General features: G+C 42.6%; 1 protein-coding gene across 1 annotated transcript in view; it reads left to right on the top strand.

Moving 5' to 3' along the window:
* Positions 1-20959, top strand: part of tyw1 (tRNA-yW synthesizing protein 1 homolog (S. cerevisiae)) — a 54300-nt gene that overhangs the window by 11630 nt on the left and 21711 nt on the right. Inside the window, exons 8-14 of the mRNA XM_068713303.1 lie at positions 1556-1688; positions 5927-5979; positions 6075-6193; positions 8177-8286; positions 12441-12618; positions 14592-14727; positions 19370-19480. Of these exons, the coding sequence (XP_068569404.1) occupies positions 1556-1688; positions 5927-5979; positions 6075-6193; positions 8177-8286; positions 12441-12618; positions 14592-14727; positions 19370-19480 (840 nt within the window). The remainder of the gene's footprint in view (positions 1-1555; positions 1689-5926; positions 5980-6074; positions 6194-8176; positions 8287-12440; positions 12619-14591; positions 14728-19369; positions 19481-20959) is intronic.

Raw genomic sequence — 20959 nt, 5'->3', positions numbered from 1 at the left:
ATTCTCAGGAGATCACTGACTGAGTGGTGATCAGACTGTCTCGGCTCGATTACAGCAGCACAGTAATTTGATGGAGCATTGTTATCCTCTTGAAAAGTAATACCTGTTCACATGCACTGGGCAACTTTTGGAGCAGGACTTAATCTTCTGTTGTGTCTGAAACGCATTAGAAATTTAGATCTTTAGAATTGGATTCAGAAAAGGTTTGCAAAGTCCAACTGCAGACGCTAAGAAACTGACCTGCTGCCAATCCCCTTCTCATTAGAGCGACTGATGCGCTGCAGTCTGCCCTCGTCCTTAGCAGTGGCTGCAGCGTACCAGATGCTGATGGAGGAGCAGAGGATGGACTCCATCTGCACCATCATTGTCTTTGGCAGGTTGAACTTCTTCAGCTGCCTCAGGAAGTGATATTTACACACAAATGCTTCACACTGCAATAATGTAATCCTGACCTGAAGGAAGTTATTGGGCTGCAGCAGCTTGTGGTATAAAGTCCAACAATGCCGTAGACCTTTTGTTGTGTTTCCCTGGACCCCAGATAACCCTGCCCTGTCCCGACATGATGATGTCCCTTTTTATTCAGAAAGGATGGTGTCATGCAGTCGTTATGTGACATACAAAGTCACACAATGACTGCAGAATCTCCACCCTTGATCTTCAGTCAAATCCAACATCAAACACTTTGAAAGGAGCTGCTTTTAACTCTAAAGTGGTGAGCATCAAATCATGTGGCAAGCAAGACATCACATATTCCAAATGGCTTTTTAAGGTCGCCGTTTTCTCCTGTTGGAGTTAAAAACAGATCATTGTACTGAGACATTTTCTGTTTAAATCTCTTTATTCCATTGACCCTCTCTGTTGCTGTTGATTGTAACATTTCTGAACTCCCATCCTGCAGCGGTTTAATCAGTATCAACATTTCAGGACTTTCAAGTGACGTGTGATTCATTTCGGCAGGTTTTGGGACAACGTCCTAACGCGTGATGACACACTTGTGTCACTCTTTAATAACTCTCATAGCTTAGTGTTTGCAGAAAGTCCTGAATGACATATTAGTGACGTCTGTGTGTTTGCAAGTGTGTTAAATTTTTTGCTACAGGTGAGGAAACACTGGTGCACAGGTGATTCCTAAACGTATTTGTTATGCTTAACAAAGTTGGATAGTAACTATCCGTGGATGTCGGTCAAGAAGAGACACTACAGGCACTTTGCTTCCTTAACATGTCTTCTGTCAGACTAGTGCAAAGAAAACATCCAAAATGCACATTTAAGTGTTTATTTAAGTACTTTTGTCTATTTTGGGTCTGTTGATTTCTCTCAAATTAACTAAAAGTTATATTAGCAGAAGATAATGCCTCATTTGCATATTTAAACATGCATTTTCAGAAAACGCTATTGGTCTTTTTTTTTTTTTTTTTTCCATTCTTTTGTATTTACAATTGATCACAGTTTATAATGTTAGAGTTGTGACAGACGCCGGTTGTAACGATTATTTGTCAGAGATGCCGTCACGGTTGTAAACCATACGTGACTCTGAGTTTTGTGTCTTCCACAGAGCAAAGAGGAGGGTCAAGGAGACGGCCAGATGGTGAAGCTATCCAAGGTGAAGGGAGTGAAGAAGATTGAAGATGAGGGGGAAAGAAGAGAGATGATCACCCCTGCCCTGAGAGAAGCACTGACCAAACAAGGTGAGGGAACTGGAGATTAGGATTCAGTTTACAGGAAGTGCAATAAAAAGTTGTCTGTGAGTGGTGGGACTCTTTGACTGGAGTGTAAAACTTTTTGGCCATTTCCAAAAGAACATCTGCTGGTGTCAGCGGTGACTCTATAATATATTCATAATATCTAGCTGTACTAAAAAAATCACATTACAGACCAGCTGCTTGTCAGCATCTCCTTAACCTTCCTGTTTCCACAAGGGCAGCAACGCTGTAATTCACTTTAAAACATGAGTTATGAGTCACGTCATTTTTTTAATATTTCACCATCAAATCTTACCGACATACACAAATATCCAGGAGAGAAGTCAATTTACAATTTTTTATAAAGAATATCTTGTTTACTGTTTTTTGGGGGGGTGGGGGGATTTTCACCTAGAGTGAAGAAGTCGGGGGGGCGGCTATGTTCATGCTGCACATTTTTTGTTGTTGTTGCAAATATGTTTAGAAAGCGTGACTAGCGGGTCTGATTTTTTTTTTTTTTTTTTTTTTTTTTTTTTTTTTTGCAATGCGACATCAGTCTGGACAGCCATATTAGACTTCATGCAACCTTTACATCACGTTCGATTTTTTTTTTTTTTTTTTTTTTAAGCGGTTCTCCTCTGGTGGGAATCACTCCATTCACATCTCGATCCCAACCACTCCTGTCTCCGACTCCACACACACACACACACACACACACACACACACACACACACACACACACACACACACACACACACACACACACACACACACACCTCTGTACAGAAGTAGCAGCCTTTGCTCTACGAAAATGAATGAATCTCAAACGCTGATTGGAGTGGCCCTCCATGCTCACTTCTGTACGACAGCACGCTGCGTCTCCTGCATGCGGGTCAGTTCAGGACCGTGACCAGTTCACGCTGGAATCTGATATTGGCCACAGTTTCGCTCCACTGGTCTTAAATGCTAATTAGTCCGGCACACCAGGCAAAGCAACTGCTCGGATTATGTTTAAATGAATCAGCTGATGAAATGGCATCCCTGTGTTCCAGTGTTAATGGCCAATGTTCTAGCACATGATGATGACTGTCAAGTCGAGTCAATTTTATTCATACAGCCCGATATCACAAACTTACCTTCAGGGAGCTTTTCAATCTATACAGCATACGACACACACGGATCCTTTGACGCTAGCTTCGGATAAAGAAACACACCAAAAAAAAAATCCCTTTTTAAATCCCTCCCATTTAATAGTAAATGGAAGAAACCTCAGAGAGAGCAACTGAGGAGAGATGTGTGTACAGAATAGACCAACGTAATAACATGACAACATTCCAAGAGTCTCACTTAAGAATATGTGACATTATGTGGTGGAAATATAAAAAAAAAAATAGTGTTCCTGTGAAAGTTGAGATGTATTGTAGTCAGATCTGAAGTGGTAAGTGTGGCTCAGCATTTATGATGATATTACGTTCGCCTCCCATACAGCCTCAGTTGTCGACTCTTTAGTTCTGCCTCAACATTTCACTATCTCCTCTCTATTTAGTTAATTCTCCAGCATAACACAGGCCAGCCATTTTCAGCCAGTTAACCCCCGCTGTTGGCTTACACAGCTCTCTATAAATAGAACTCTGTGAGCCAGACTTCACTACATTGGACCAAATGTTGACCCGCTTCATGTTGGCAACGGTCGGTCCCGGTTTGACGGTTTGTTTCATGTGCGATGAAAGAATGAAGGATGACAGTTTTGGCATTGTTTAAGCGATGTTGGGTCTTGGAACGCTGTATTTCCTGTTTCACCTTTTTCTGGCATGACATGGATTTAGAAGTCACAGAGACTCTTGTGTAATGTCCAATAATAATAATGCTGCACATTTAAGAAAATAGTTTGCTGAGACTCAGGAGACTGTACATAAAATCAGTTTGTTTTGTATTTGTGATGATGAAGAGTAAACGTAGTGGGCGGGCCTCCATTTGAAATAGTCATGGTAACGGGTTAGAGCACATGTATCGCTTCAATTATAACCAATCGTGAAAGCTGTACATTATTTTATTGAGCTAAGAACTGGCACATCTGATAAAATGATAAAAGATCGAGGTCAGCAGAAATGATTGAGGTTACGTCCATATATTGTAAAAGTAAATAATAAAGGCCTACTCACAAATAAAAGTATAGTTGAAACATTAAAGTTTTTTTTGGTAAACTAGTTCCTGTGAGATCCTGAAAAAAGAAGAAGCTGCAGACCTCTCCAAACAAATTAGGCTGATTCCCCCTCTCTCGGATGAAACGCATTCCCTCCCTCGTTTTATTTCCCTCAGGCAGCTCAGAGTGGAGGACAGAGTATCAAAGTATAACTTGTTTGCGGAATTGCCAATAATGTTGTCTTTTATTTCAAGTTATTTAAGTCCACAGTCGGGCCTCCAGAGTCGATCTGTATTGCGTTTTGTTCTATACAGATCGAAAGCTTGTGGGTAAGAACTTGTTTCTATTCAGCAGTTATTTGTAGCAGCAACTTACCTTTAAGTGGCAAATGAAAGTCCTCTTTAAAGCAGGTGGTCACTAATGCAGTCAATGGAAGCTGATGAGTAACAGCCTTTCAATCCCTTTTCTGTCCGTTTCAGCAGGATTATGTTTGGAGTTGTCCGACCGTCCCGCTCTTGTGAACGTCTGGAGCGAGTTTCTTCAGATCTGGCACAAACGTCCACCTGGACTCAAAAGATGAACTGATTACAATTTGGTGGTCAGAAGTTAGAAAACCACAACTTTATTTTACTAATTGATGATTTCACCAAAAAATACCTAAAAGGATAAAATAATGAAGTGATATTTCGGACAGACATGGATGTAAACAGCAACTTGAATAGTTGGCAGAGCTATAGAACCGCAATGCGGTTATTCCAGTTCAATTTAATTCAGGTTTACTTTTTAACCAGAGTGATGTTGACTCATTTAGAGGGATGTTAGATATGAGGGTGTTGAGAATTGATTGGGTAGAACATGTACTATATTTTAGTACTGAGCGCACACGCACACATGTGCATGCACTTAAATACCTGTGCACTTGCTTGTGAATTAAAGAACTTTCCGACTTAGGGGAGAGAGAAAGACATTTCTTTCCTTCTCTCCATCACCCTCCCGTCCCCATGTCCCGAGCCTCTCCCCTGATTGAAGGGCAGGGAGGCATTGGAAATCGATTTCCCCAAATCACAGGAGAGGGAACCGTTGCTGATCATTAATGCTTAAATAAAGTGCCAGCGGGTCCAGTTCCTTACCGTGGTTTCCACAGTTGTGTTGGCCTGCGAGTGTATATTTTTTAATGTGTCTTGCAGTTGCTGGGAGCAAGGTTAGTGGAGGACGTGTTTTTCAGGTGGCAACTTTGGTGCTAGTCAGCCAACTTTTTTTTTTTTTAGCACACAGAAGAAACGCACTACAAACCAAAACAGAAATGACATTCTGTGTGTAAGCTCGTTGTACTTCTCAAAAGAACATCTTCGATCAAAGGCTGTTTCATTCAGCCAGTGTATCAAAAAATGAGTGTTTTCAACATTCAGCCTTGGTGAGTAACGTTTGTATTTGACTCATCTAGCATCAAACTGACACAAATACCCTGCTGTGTGTTTGATTGGATATTGCAGCTACAAGGATTTAACAGCAAAACAGGTTTCAAAATAAAGAGCTCCCACCTGAATTCCACATCAATTCTGTTCCGTCGCTGCTCGGCTTAACTGGAAAGTCTCTTTTGAGCGTCGGGTCTTTAAAAAGTGAGCCCTTCTTGATTCCCCTGGAAGCCGTCCCAATATCATGTTGCGATATTTCTTGAGCAGATTAAGGGATACAGATGAAGCTATTCTTTTTGATAGGCATCACAGAGGAGGATGAGTAAAAGAAAAAGAAAAAGAAAAAAGCACAAGCCTGCAAAGACCACCAAGCGTAGCCATTCATAGCCAGTGGTATAAGAGGATAGAGAGGCAGACCTGTGAAGTACTTTAATCCTCCCTTTGTGCTGACGGAGAATTTGAAACGCCGTCGCCGCCTCCTTTCTGCTGACGTGCCCTTCAGTTGCTTTACTGGAGATGTTCAGTAGCCTCCGAGGACTGTGACCGAGTGTGACTTTGTGAATGTTGAGCAGGGCTCTGCTGATGAATCCCGCTCAGACCAAATGGGATCCCCAACTTTTCTATGCTCTGGGTCAAAGAGGTGTTTACTGCTCTTCTCACATGTTCTTTCTGTCTCTCTCCCACAGGGTACAAACTCATTGGAAGTCACTCGGGAGTGAAGCTTTGCCGATGGACCAAGGTAACGGGGGGTTGACTCTTCAATAAAGCGTTTTACTTTATTTATTTTTTTTACCGAATGCCTGAATCACATGAAAGGTGTTTTCTGTTGATCAGTCCATGTTGCGAGGGAGAGGAGGCTGTTACAAGCACACGTTCTATGGCATCGAGTCCCACCGCTGCATGGAGACCACGCCCAGCCTCGCCTGTGCCAACAAGTGTGTCTTCTGCTGGAGGTATGTACCTGAAGGGTGAAGCCACTGCAGACGGCCAGTTCCTCTGAGATGGACCATGAATACGACTTTGTGGTTCCAAAACCTCTTTTTAAATAATGTACGTAAATATTTTTTCAGCCAAGTACCCGCTCACCAACGGGTGTCGTCAAGTTTTCTGACGATGCATGTATAAATATGCAAATGAGACATTATATTATTAAATATGGGCTAATTTATTTACATTTCTATAATAGAAATCTGAACATTGGAAAAATTCCTGTTTCATATTGTTGACGTATTCAATTCCATATTCATATCACTCCATGAATCGGAGAGTTAGTAATACAATGTTAATATAAATAAGGCTATGAATGATATATGAACAAACCCATTTGTAAAATCCCTTCAGAATATAGGCAGGAATGAAACGGGAGAGTTGGTGTATATAAGTGCTACCGAAGTGGACATTTCTCACTCAGATTGACAAAAAAAACAGCCTTTAAAGATTTGTTTTTTAAAGTTACATGCTTTTAAAGAATATCTCCCATAACCCCTGCAGTACTCCACAGTAGCCCTAGGGGTTCTCGTACCCCCATTGGAGACCTGGCTCAGATCAAACTAACAGTCAGACTTCAATAGCAGTCTTAATTCATCTGTTGCACATAGCTGTCTGGTTCATGACTATCAAGTAACAAGTAAGACTAATTTGCTATGAATTCTGGGTAAAATAAGACTGCAGATCAGTCTGAAATATCAAACTAACCCCAGGTGTCCCAGCGATCCAGAACTGAAAGCATCTTTAGCTTCTGCACTGTGACGTGTTTCACAGAATGTTTCAGCGGTTTACAGTTTTCAAGAGGGATTTAATTCAAATCCTTCCCATTTGATTGGACCGCTGCAAAGTGGGCGGGACTAAGTGTTGGTTGAAAATTATTTTTATATATATACCTATCTTGTCCCCAAAAGTCTCATTTGATTGGATCTTTTTTTGTAAACACGCTGGAGTGCAGGATGAGCCATCAAGCACTAGAAAACCGTAACAGAAGCTAGAGACGCCCTAACATCTGTTTCACTGGGACTTTAAAGGGAAATTTAACTTTAATTTTCAATCAGCTCTGTATCATGGCAGCGAGTGCAGACAAACAAAGTTTGCCCCTCTTCCCCTTGCTGCCAGCATCCGGAGCTCCCCACCGGACCAATGAGCAGGTAGTTCGAGGCGCTGGCATTACAGAGGGAAAGCCAAACCCAAACCAGTTAATGATTTACACGCAGGAGACGACTGGCCGGCATAACCGTGAGGCCTAAAGGTGGACACTGATTCACCGTGACAGCGGCGAGAGACCGAGGCCTTTCACTCCCTTGAGTTCCTTTTTTGAAACGTCGAGCACCGAAAGGTCGACGTGACAGTGTGCCTTGGCGACCTGCCTCCCTGTCACCAAAGATACGCCAGTCTCCTTTAGGACTGCTATGTGGCATGACAGGAAGTGAGGCTATTTCAAGACACGGCTGTAATCTCACTGCTGCCCTCACCAGCCACCTCTTTGTAGCAACAGGTGGAATTAGATTTGATGTGAGAGGCCGGTGTGTGGTTTTTGGTGTGTGCATATGCATGCAACAGACGCGATGCCTTCAGGATTTGTTGTTGCACCTAGACATCACACTTAGACAGTCAGAAGGTGTTCTTCACACCCAACGGAGGTGCCGTTTTTTTTTACAGGATGATGCATCTTTTCATGTTTTTATACGCTCAGAAATTGAATAGAATTATCACCTTGTTAGAAAGACGCTCATTGCCCTAAATCCTTCTAAATCAGAGGAGAACACACATATGTGGACTCAGCTGAGTTACAATCTGGTGCATCCGGTCACAAAAGTGGCATTAAAAAGACAAGTGTAACCACGGCCGTAGTGCCCCAGCAGACAACGAACAACTGGTAAAGTAGCATTGGTTACAGTGTGTCTGCTGTTGTGCTTTACCTGTTTACCTGCGTGCCCCACCAACAGACATCACACCAACCCCGTGGGCACAGAGTGGCGCTGGAAAATGGACCCCGCTGAGAAGATCCTGCAGGACGCCATGGAGAAGCACCAGGGCATGATTCGACAGTTCAGAGGTTCGTCTTTTATAACTCCGTTTCACTAGCCGTCTGTTTATCCGTCCATCAGTGGCACTGTTGACACACATTTTTGGGCTCCATTAGTACTTCCGTGTACTCGCACTGTTGGCCGTTGGGAGTTCTTTTCTCTGGCTGCTACCAGCTTTGGCTGAGGATGGCTGGTTGGATGCCCAAAGCTTTAGTGATCATCATGTGAGTATTCCCTGAGCAGGTTTTCTTTCAGAGGTTTTAGGAAATGTTGTCAAAACACGGTGGTAACACAGTAATTAGACTTTTATTAAAGCAAACAATTACTGATTGAACAATATTTTTTCATCCCAGAATGATTTAAAGGTTTTAAACAAGATCTTATCTTTTTAATAAAGCAATTAAAGGTGGAAGCAATTTTATTGCCTAACAGGACGACAGCAAACCGTTGGCTCGCAGCTAACGGTGCAAACTGTGGCGACTGACAGAGCTAACATTTAGCATTTGCATTTATTTGTCTTATTGTGACAAAAAGACGGGTTTAACGACCAGACACACACAAACTGTGTAGATTTAACCTGCTCAGCAGTGTTGTATTTAGAGCTTCTTTCACTTGAAATCTGCAGCACAGCAGTGAGCTCTAGCGCTGCCACAGTGTAAGCGACATCCATGTTCATTATTTTACAGGTATGCTGCAAAGTTGTTTTTTGTGACATGTCTGTGGCTGAGCAGCCTGTTGAGATTCAGAACTAATTTATCCTGCAGACCCCTGTCCGACCAGCCCAGAGAGAGACACACACACACACACACACACACACACACACACACACACACACACACACACACACACACACACACACACACACACACACACACACACACTCACTCACTCACTCACTCACTCACTCACTCACTCACTCACTCACTCACTCACTCACTCACTCACTCACTCACTCACAGACCTTTCCAGTTCAGCTCTTTGTTGATGTCTTTTTGTGTTTTTGGTGTAATTCATAAAGAAGCCAGTACCAACATTTACCTGGCTATCGCACTGTGGCTTACTTTAAAGATTTCACCTGCAACGGACAGTTTTAAATTTAACAAGGCATACAACCTCTTCAGTGGGTTGACATCAAAGATGTTCGGCATGTGTGACTCTACCTCCCAGCAAAAGTATTCTTAACGCCCGGCTTGATCCTGCAACCTCAAAGTCACTGCTGAACCCATCGTAAAACAGAGAAGCAATTGTACTCCGGAAATAATACAGATGCTGAAAGCTTGTGAGGCGTATCTTCTTCAAAGGGCTACTTCATAGATGATATCATTCTCAGAGCAGTTATTCATGATGTATTATAATGAACGTCATCATGGAAAATGTCCTTTCCTGATGTTATTATAATGGAACAATAGTGCACATAAGCTCATGTTGACAGTAAGCTGGTTTTAGTTCACTTAAAGTAAAAAATAGAAAAAGGCACAAAATGGATTACAGCAGACAGACTGAGGAAATGAAGAAAAGCACATTTTCAGATGCTTTTACAAAGCAGCGCTTTGCAAGTCTAATTAGAAACATACAAGAGCAAAGTGCAAGCCCGTATTGTCATTATCATCCAGAATTTATCTTTCCAGTTGCTCCACAGAATCACATTAGACAGCCTTCAACTGCATTTACCACTGACAGTGATGCATTTTTTAAATGTCTAGCACAATGAACAATCCAGACAATGCCTCTGAAAACCCACAGTGTAATTAAACAGGTTGGTGTCCTGACAACCTGATGGGTACAGTTTAAATAAATGAGAACAACGCACCGGAAGTCTCAAGTAGCATATTATGTTTGCTCCAGGCCTGCTGTTTTCTGTTCAGACCATGGTAACTAAACACGGCTGATCAAGTCGTTTAGCTCCGGGTATCCACCAGCATCCGCCACAGACAGTCCCTTTTATTAATCCATCCGATTGGACAATCGGTAACAACACCTATGACGTCGGCCTCTTTAGTTTATTTTTTCTCTCAACTTCAACAAGTGTCCAGGGCGCTCCTGCTCCTCTTTATGTTAAACTATAAAACGTTTTGACCGGTAGTTTATTTGATCGTGCATTTTACATCCATCAATACTTAAGATATGATACATGCTCTTCAGCTGGCCATGAACTCAAACTGAGCGTGTGCTCTCGACAATGCGGTACAATTCTACTTATGAATTAAATAGTTTGTTCTGTGCTTCTCTTAGCTACAACAACACAGCACTTTTCATTTAAAAAAAAAAAAAAAAAAAAGTCTCCCTCCAGTCATGCATACTGTGCTTCTACACTGCGCGCTTCTATCAAAGCACCCGTGTCCTTGTTTAATTTCACCACGTGAATGCATTGAGTGGACACCCAACATTACCACCGGGTTAAGAGTTCAGCGCGTCTCCTAACTCGCACACCGTGAACAAATTTAAACAAGGATAAGAACGTCTTAATGACGTCTTAATCATCGTCTGTGACGTCAAACCACAAGACAAATGAAGTCCAGAGGACATGGTCGGTCTTTGGTAATAGTTCTTCCCTTGATTCAATTCTGCGGCTTCATAGCGGTCACCGTAATGACACAGCGGCCCAAAGCCCTCGAACAAGGGAGGTAATTATGTGAGAATGTAATGGGATTTCACATTACTAACATGAGATGTATACATTTAATGAGGTTTCACACACTTGGCTCACACGCAGCATCTTCTCAGCTGGTAGTTGTGAGCAGAGTTCAGTGGGATTTCTCTTCGGGGACGGTTTGTCTTTGTCCGCCTTGTCTTTCAAGGGCAAATCATGTCTTCAACAGCTGCGCAGACAGACGCACAAAATGCTGCAAACTTATCAATAATTCATAGAGGGTCTTATAAAGCATATAAAGGCATCAGTCCAAAGTTTCACATCATTAAGATTCACTGCATGCACTCTTAAATTAAATGGCATCTGCTGTAGCGAGAGCAATATCGCATTAAGTTCCCATGACAGCGCATGAAACTTTCACTATTTCTTTATTCCCAGTCTCCCATCAAATTCATTCCATATCATACAGCATTTAATGCTTTAGTCTGTCTGCAGAAAGCAAGCTTATATGGTCTGTTTCACTGACTTAATCAAACCACAAGTTCTATCTACACATTCAAATACAGACTCGCAGCATCTCTTCGGCTCTTCTTCATGTCCCAGCTGGTTGTGTTCATTAATCTCATTTTGCTTGTGGCGACAGTGTGTGGCTTTGCATTGTTTTCATCTTGTGAGTCGGTGTTTGTCGCTGAGGCAGCATGTGGTCCTGGTGGTACCACAGAGGCAGTTTTGAGGACTTTGCCAGGTGTTCATTTTTCTGTATGTGGACAGATTTTTGCCAACGCAATGGCGACACAACCGTGAAGATGCAGTCACAAAACTTTACAGGTGTGCAGCTGAGATAGAAATGAAAGCAGGGTTTCAAAGTTGGGTGTGGTACGAGTAAGGGCACCAGAGGTAAGGGGGTAGGAAGGGTAATTTGGTGGCCTATGGTTGTTGATCCAAATGTAGATTTTCTTTGATTGGACAATCATTTCCTTTGGACTGTAACTAGACTGAGACTTGATTCCTCATCTTTTAAAGTAATTTTATTGGGTCAGGAAATCAATTCAACTGATAGCAACCTTTGATACCTAATATCTAAGGTTTGTACTGTGTTCTTACAGTGGTGTATTCAACTCCTCTATATAAATAGAAAAATATATAGTTTTTTTGTTAACTAATATTAAAGTTGAATAGCAATAGTTATTGAACGTATGACATTCATCCCTAATACAGGATTTTTCTGCTGAGCATATCTTCACAGCACCCTGTGGTCTGTGCTGGTAGATGGATACGCTGAACATTGGGTCTAAGACCATCCAGTGGAGAGAGGGAGTAAAAGACGGAGAGCCTGGGCTCCGAGCCCGACTCCCAAGGCGCACAAACTTTCACAGTGCCACACGTCTCTCCTGTAATGACTTAGTTTGACCTCACTTCAAAGCCTGACCTCATGCTGACAGTTCCCTTTTTGATTTATTCTTCCACATTTAAAGGCCCCTCCTTGTTGTTGTTGTTGTTGTTGTTGTTGTTGTTGTTGTTGTTGTTGTTGTTGTTAGTAGATCATGGATAATTTGAACATCTATTAAGCCGCTGACCTCTCTCCACCTCCAGGTGTCCCCGGAGTGAAACCCGAGCGGTACGAGGAAGGCCTGGCTGTCAAGCACTGTGCCCTCTCCCTGGTAGGTGAGCCGATCATGTACCCCGAAATCAACGCCTTCATCCGCCTCCTCCACTCCCACCGCATCTCCAGCTTCCTGGTCACCAACGCACAGTTCCCTCAGGAAATCAGGTAGGGGCACAAACGGACATGCACAGCTAGTTGTCAGCGTCGCTGTTTTCGTTCATTCTCTCGAAATACACATTCCAGCCAATCTGTTCTGGCTCATTTAAGTCTCTGTAGCATATTATGCCTTTGCAAGCTCTTTTCTTTGAAGTCTTGGGGGGGGGGGGGGGGAGGGAGAGGGAGGGAGTATGGTGTAGGAGTGTGTCGCCGCAGCAAGGATCAAAGGTTCAGTCTCCACAATTGTGATGCTCTGTCCTTTTAACAAGGAGGGTACAAAGCAATGGAGTTGTTTGTTCGGCTCAAGACGTGAGAAATAGCAATACATTGTCAACTTGAAAAGGTTTCAGAACATGTCAAAACTTATGTACATCAAACTGTCTGCGTGACCTCGTCTGCCCCTAAGTGAGATGCTTTTCTTTTGTAATGTGGTGAACTTTAAAGCGTCATTAATTAACTTGCTGCTCTTACAGTACTAAAGGGATTGGTAAATTGAACTTCTTTTGCTTTTTAAAAACGCTTTTTCCTCTAGAAGTGAGGGTCTCCACAGTTAACCCGTAGTTGATGTCGTCTGTGAGTTAAACGGTGCCCGGTATAACTTCTCTTAGATGCTGCACTTTAAATCGTGACCCAGCGACCGGAGTCCAGGTCTTTCTTTGACAGGAGTTCACCACACAGGCACAGTTCCAAAAGGCACGTACATTATGCCCCTACTGTAACTGTATGGAAGATTCATAAAAGACAATACCACCTCAGATGGCTTTGCGTGCATGGCTCACAAACACCCACACACACAGATTTTTAGATGCTGTTGAGCATCAACAGGAAAAGTTTTGTGTCTGAGGAGGAAACGTACTGAAGTGACCCGAGTGTCATCTATGCCTGCACTACTGACATCCCTTTGTTTCCCATCACATGTGCAGTATAGAATGTGAAGTGAAATAAGGCCTTAGTCTGCTGTTTGGGGACCTCAGAACTGCATCTCTGATCTTTGCAGATGATGTGGTTCTATTTGCTCCATCAGACCATGAACTTCGCATTCGGGTGGTTTGCGGTGGTCGGTGTGAGAGTCGGTACCTGTACATATGAGGCCATGGTGCTCCGCTGGAAAACAATGGTTTGGACCCTCCTGTTTGGGAGTCAGTCACTGCCCCAAGTGAGGGCATTCAAGTATCTTTCGGTTCACGAGTGAGGTTAGGAGGTCCCAGGCTCGATACATCTGTTAACTCGCCTGTCACAGGCTGACTTATGGTACACTCACAGAGCAGGTTGGACGGCAGCCGTCGGCCATCTTGTTCTTGTCTGTCAGAGCCACCTGGTTGGAGATGAGCTGTTGCAGTTTATTGACTCTGTATTCCAGCGCTGCTTCGTCAAGGGGAAACTGAGATTCACCAGAAGTAGAAAGAGCTGCATTCCCATACTTTCTGTCTCCCTGCTCATTTGGCTAATTGGTTGTGTTTGCATCTTTACATAATTGCCCCTCTTGCACAGCACAAATTCGTATCGCCCATCTAAAGACGCATGAAAGGGCAGTGCTCTTCTTTGTCCTGTGAGTCTTTTCCACATTTCTGGTTCTACTCTGGTGCGTCCTTCCTGCTCTTTCAGACTGTGCCACATATGGATGAGAAGCACTTCTTGTTTTTTACTCTTCCTCCTCATTTGGCCATCATTTGTCTGTGAATTTGTTGCCCTTAGCACAACTACATAGTGTTTGAAGCATGCCATTGTCTCAGGAATGTACATGCAACAACAAGTCAGAGAGCTGACAATGCACTCGTGTGTTTTGAGAGTGTGGAGAGGTCTTGATGACATTGAGGGTGACTAGCTATTTGAATTTTGAATATACTCCTTTTGTTTTCCTTTTGTTCTCATGTTTTTCAAATGCTCCCGAGGTTTCGTACTAACCTTTCTCCTCAGGTTCTCTCTCTCAAACTGGATCGTTCTGATCCTCATCTCTGTTCTATGTTGTCTCTCATTTCCAGGACACTGGCTCCAGTTACCCAGTTGTACGTCAGCGTGGACGCCAGCACCAAAGACAGTCTGAAGAAGATCGACCGACCGCTCTTCAAGGACTTCTGGCCCCGCTTCCTGGACAGCCTCCGGGCCCTGGGAGAGAAGGTGAGCTGCTTACCGAGCTAATTCAAATTTAAAACATTCCAGGTAACTGGTCCGGTCCTGTGAATATGTCTGATTCACTTCACTTCCAACTGAGAGGACTGAAACAGCAGTGAAACATTGTTGGCCGTCGCTACATTATGAGAAGAGATTTAAAGCGGGCACTTATTGGTACAAAGTTCACATTTATTCCATTGTGTTTTGGTCATTTCTTTGTCACCTGAGAATGTGTTGGAGGGTTTAGGGTGCAATGTTAGTGACCTTTCAGTAACACAGAGTGAGACAACAAGTTTCCAGAACACCTTTTCTTATGGAAGAAGTTTCCCTTATCGTCCATAAGTGGAAAGCATCATCTTGTTATTCTGAGGTAGTCTACATCCTTATGGTCGGTTTTTGACATGAATGAGTGAATGCTCTGTCCAGGCGCTGGCTTTGTTTGAGTCTGTTGTGTCTGCAGAGGAGGGATACTGCTCACCTCCAGAGCTAGTTAGTTCTGATCAAAACAACTTTTTTTTGGACTCAACTTGAACCAAACCTCTCTAGGTTCGGAGGATCGGTGACCGGTGATGTTTTTATGTGATTTAATCTTTAAATAAACTTGAAAACGTACTGAAGCTCTACGGCAATGGAAGATCTTGACAACAAAAGTCAATTTCTTTGTAAACTGTGAATAAAAATATGCATTTGCTGTGATTTTGAACAAAAGTGGCCTCTTATCTCCAACTCGCTCAGACTGTTGGAAGTGGCAGATTCTTACCTCCTGTGTGGACTCGTCTTTTTTTAGTTCAGAGTGAATCAGAGCAGCTGATGAAAAGGCCGATTGAGTCCTCCCAGAAGGCACAGATTGAGATGTCCTCTACGTTTACCAAATGTCTATGCGATGGCAGCAAGATGGCAGTGAATGACGGAGCAGATCAAACCTTTTAACACTTGAGACAACGGTGGAAGAGTGGCTTTTTAGGGATTCTTTTAACAGTTTGGCTTTATACTGCGGTGCCACTGCCACCACTGAAAGAAGGAAAACATTTCTTTTAATTGTGTATAAGTGCATCCAATAACCTTGCATGCATTGCCATCATTCATGAGCAGAGGGAAAGTCCAGTATCTCAGCCTGAATCTAGCCACCAGACCCCCTGTGTACATCCATTCTCTCTGTTAGTGTGTTTTTCTAAAGTGAGGGGAAAACAAATGGACCTTGCAAATTGACTTGAGAAAGACATGGACTGTGGAGTTCCTCAGACGGGAACCTGTGTTACGCCTTCCTCTTGTTAAACGCTTTAGCACATTATGGACGAATTCATCACCGCTCAGCTTGAGGTGTTGGAGAGAAGCGGCTTCGAAGGGGAATCGCTGCGCTCTCGATTTGCGTCAAAATCACCATTTTCACTCCTCGACCATCGAGCAAATATCAATGTGAGGTAACTGCAGGGGTGAGCCAAATAATAGGGCCACGTTACAGTTAAATGAATCAATGGCGTGGTCATGACTTCTACCGTTAAGATGATCCATTTCTGTCAGCGCTGCGTCACATCCTGTCAACTTTAAGGTCGTTACAGTAAAGGATCCAGTCATCAGAGTTATATAGACCGTTTGCATACAGCCTTCTCAATCTAGACTATAATTACTGTAAACGCTAAATAAATTCGGAGCAAGCATCTTACAGTGTTTGTCAAATTCTCTATCTGATCATATTTAAGCCTCCATTCAAACAACCCGTTACCATAAGACGTGTCTAATGTAGGATGCTGGTGATTGTGGGTACGTTGGTATCACTTTAACCCTCTAAGTGACTCGAGGTTCATCCAGTCGAGGGCAGACCGGTGACAGCAAAGTCCTTCTGGACCGGGGACTGACACTTCTGCCCGCTGGCACATTTCACTGCACACTCACTGGAATCTCATTATTTCCAATGCTGACAGTTCAAGGAGCCGTCAATCTCAAGAATTGCTTTTATAATTACTGTCAAACAAATTTGTCGTTAACTTTTGCATTTTTTTTTTACTCTCCCGGTTTCCTCCCCCGGGTCAAAATTCTCCCATATTTCACCCAATTTTATGACAAACTTTCACAGCGTTCTTACTTTTCATTATCTCAACCTGTTACTTTCACTTTACAGAGTGTATAATCCCCTCTGTTCCCACCCGGCTTGCCTCGGGGTGAGAGATGGAGAGACGGATAGAGAGTGCTAAGAGAATGAAAAACTCGATGCAGGGGCAAGAAATGAATAAATGGAAACTGGTCAATATTAATGTATGCCAGAGATCACGCGACTTCACGCCAGAGGGGTGAATCACTCTGTAATTGATCCTGAGAGAATTAAAAGTAAAATAAAAAGTATTTAACATCAAAATGCTGTTGCATACCACATGTACCGAGGAGGATGATGCCAAATGTACTATTATTGCGAAAATGTCATCGACAACATTCGTATGCATGGATCTTTTCTGTGGTTCTAATTATTATAATAATGATAATGCTATCTATATTTTTTTTAGTGTGATGTGTATGAACCATGACTCTGCTGACTGATGTCCATTCAACAACCATGAGAATCTATTAAAGTGAAAGACATCAACAGGAAGGTCAAAATAGTAAGAGCTCACATTTTGCTGGCAGCCACAATTAACTCTTGCCCCAACAAAGGATCAAAAGCCAAAACTACTATTCAAATCATCACTCTTTAAAGGTGGTAGGACACGGTTTGACCCTCAGCATATTCAAGTGTGGATGGAATAAAAATGGAGAGCAATGGTTTAAATGTTGTATCTTAGAGCTAACATGTGCTTAACAAACCCTTGAGTCATTAGAGTTTTATAGCCAAAGGTTTTTAAATGACACTTTAAAAAAACACTAACTCAGGCACATTACATTTACATTATAGTCATTTAGCAGACTGCATACTCCACAAGAATATGTGGTTATTTAGCATTATAAATCAGGTTATAGTTTGCCTCAGAGGGTTGTACGCATACAAGTTAGTCTGACAATATGGTTTCCCTGTGTGCAACTTCCCCGTTTCCAAAAATAAACTTTCCCTTTCTGCCCCCCCCCCCCCCCCCCTCTCCATATCTGTGTCCTAAGTCTCCATTTCACGGTGGGCTCTGTCTCCATCCTTTCCTCAGCGCTCATCCCTCTCTGTTCTCCTCCACCTGGCCTCCCCGACAGTGCGCAGGGGGGATTTGATGGAGTTGTGCCTCGGTGTCGGATTTGGAATCGAGGCAGCCTGAAATACCTCACCTCCCTGCTTCCACTGGCCAATTATCCCCTCCCCTACTGGGCTGAAAGGACCTAGTGTTACAGATAACCTTCTGGTGAGAGCGTGAGGAAATGAGCGAAAGAATGCTCTCTCTCTTCTCCCATTGTCTCGTTTCTTTGTGTCGTCCGTTTCCTCACATCTTCCGTCCTCACTATGCCCCCTCTTTCATCCCCGAGTCTTTCCCTGTCTTTCTTCCTCTCCATCACATTCTCAATAATCCTCTTTCTCCTGCTGTACACCAACAACAATAGCCTGAGTCGACACCACTGAGCTGTGAGCAGGGATTTTTTGTCAGTGCTTTATTTACCCAGAGAGAGAGTTAACTGAGCACCGGATCAGGTTTGCTTGGCCTTGACATCAATTTAAATCTGTATATATTTTCCAATAAGTAGTAAAGTTTGATATATTTTTCTACTTGTATTTAGGTTAACTCTTTTTTTAACGACATAAAGTAGGCCTACATTCAAATTTGTAAACCTACAATTGATTAAAATAATGTTAAGAAAATCTAGCCTGGGTTCCAACAATGTTTTTGTGGGAGCAAGGATATAAAAAAGGAATAAAAACCGCACTTCAGAGACGTGGTGCACCTGCAAAGTGTTGCGTTTAAATGTGGTGTGGTTCTGCTCACATAACTCGCTTCCTTGGTACCTTCCCTGTTCGCTCGCTGACAACGCTGGCGATGCTTTTTTACAGCTTTTGTACCTGGATTAAATGAATCATTGGAGATGGTAGATGCTATTTCAAATGAAAATGCCTGGTTGGCACCGATCTTCACCCCTCAGGTCAGCATGTGAAATCCTCAACATGTGCAACGCAGCGCAGCAGTTGTTAGCGCATTAGCAACCAACAGAAGACAGAAAGGTGGTTGAGGACATCTGTGAGCTGCTGTGCTGCCTGTGGAGGACAGATGTTGGTGGCAACAACTAGTGATTTGATGTCATTGTTCACAGATGGCAACGCAAGCTTGTTTTCGACTTTTGACCTTTTTTTTTTCCCATTTCAAAAGACAGTACTACAGTATGTGTGTTATGAAGTTTTTTTTCTTTTCTGCGTTCGTTGAATTGTTGCAGTTGAGGTGATTATTAAACACCTCATCCAAAACTCCTAGCTTATGGCAGCGCTCACTGTTTTAACAGTTCATCTAATTGTGGTTTGTATAACGGTGTCCAAAACCTTTTGGGAGTTCAGCTATAAAAATCATTTAAATTTTCTATGACAAAATCTATTCGGAGGTGTTGCACAAACGTGTTGTTGGCTCCCAATCTATTGGATGTGGTTGTTTAAGACCTATCTTCATACCTGTAATACATTAAATATGCAACACACTGTTAACACAACAATCTCATGTTTATTCCTCCACTTTTCGACCCCTTCAAAACCATCCAGAGACAGAGGACGGTGTACAGACTGACGCTGGTGAAGGCCTGGAATGTGGAGGAGATGCAGTCTTACTCGGAGCTCATTGCTTTGGGCCAGCCGGACTTCATTGAAGTCAAGGTAGGGTTCAGCGGCACACACTTTATATCCCAATGTGTTTTCTATTCCGCTCATTCATTTGATGTCTTATTTATCAGTCATTTTCACAGTGCAATCATTGTCTCTTCATCCCGGCCAGCTTTATATTTTTCTATTGCTCTCTCTGTTTTCATATTTAGCTTTGATGTGTGTCTGGAGTAAACCCTCCTAATACCAAAGCCTTTCACATTCACTCCTCATTAATGAGTTTTCATGAAACAAATGAGCCAGTAGCACTGGCTGCTTTTTACAGCAATAATCTGCGCGAGAGGAAATGTTATATCTCCCACCGCATATACACATCATCAGCAATTCTTAAATCAACCAAGCTATGACATGATGTGAGGGACTGCCCTTGTCTCAGAAATATAGTGTTAATATATTCCCAACTGAAAGGAAACAAGTAGAATTGAATGAGAAACATCTGTATTGAATTAGTTCAGCCAATGAACAAACCAAAATATTTCAAATGGAAGTGAGTCAGCATCTTCCTCGCTTGTCTCTCTGGCACTCCACCAATTTATTCAAGGGAAAGGGGCTGAACAAACTGATATTCAACCTGAAAACTCAACTTTCTTCAGGTCATCCATCATTTCTAATTTTCGTTTTATCCAAAATGAAAGGGCCACAAAGGATCCTATCAAACATCACGGGTACTCTCACTAAGAGCCAAAAAGACTTTTGTTCGTTATCCAAAGTTTTTTTTATTTAAGAACTTCAGGGCCCTTTAGCGTGTGAGCAAATTTATGTTTGTCTAACTCTATGAATCATTGACGTTGCTAGTAAATGCTGTGTTCTGTGAGTGTGAGTAAGTTTCTGGTTGTCTTTGTTGGTGAGGGATTTAGTTTTAGTTTAGCGACAGAACTAACTTGATGAAAAAGGTCCGACATGAATATTCAGCGTCGTTGCAGAGGGATCATTGTTGTGTTGGGTAAGTAGTTAGTAGCCCTCAGGCGAAAATGTCCTGGCAGATAAAAAGACACTGATCAGAACAACAGCTACAGTTATTCTGTGCCAATAAACACCAACACTGCTGTAATGACACCCATGGGCTGTCCATGCTGGTCTTGATTCCTGTATCACCATGTATTCGGGTATTACCCAGATTTTGCCTCCATCGCTTTCAATCGGTCCAAAATGCTGCCGCTAGAATTCTCACCAGCTCAAGAAAACAAGATCATTTAACTCCAGTTTTTTCCTCCCTGTATTGGCTGCCAGTTCACTTTTGCATAGATTTAAAAAAAAAAAAAAAAAGAGTTTGCCTTCAAGGCTTTAAATAGCCAGACCCATAATTATATGAAAGACCTATAACCTCTTATTAGCCAGCGTGCCCTCTGATGGTGATCAGCTGGTGGTGGCCTTCTGAGCGTTTCAAGAGCCCGACTGGTGACTAAAGCACAGTTTACGGTCGCCGTAGAGATTCCGGCTCGAGGCTTGGCACCAGATAATGATGTAATCACG

This window comes from Cebidichthys violaceus, unplaced genomic scaffold (assembly GCF_023349555.1).
Source record: "Cebidichthys violaceus isolate CVI_PGR_0920_01 unplaced genomic scaffold, fCebVio1.0.p SCAF_1, whole genome shotgun sequence".
In the NCBI taxonomy this organism is placed as follows: Eukaryota; Metazoa; Chordata; class Actinopteri; order Perciformes; family Stichaeidae; genus Cebidichthys; species Cebidichthys violaceus.
Note: the sequence above shows the minus strand (reverse complement) of the source record. Positions and strands in the feature narration are given on the sequence as shown.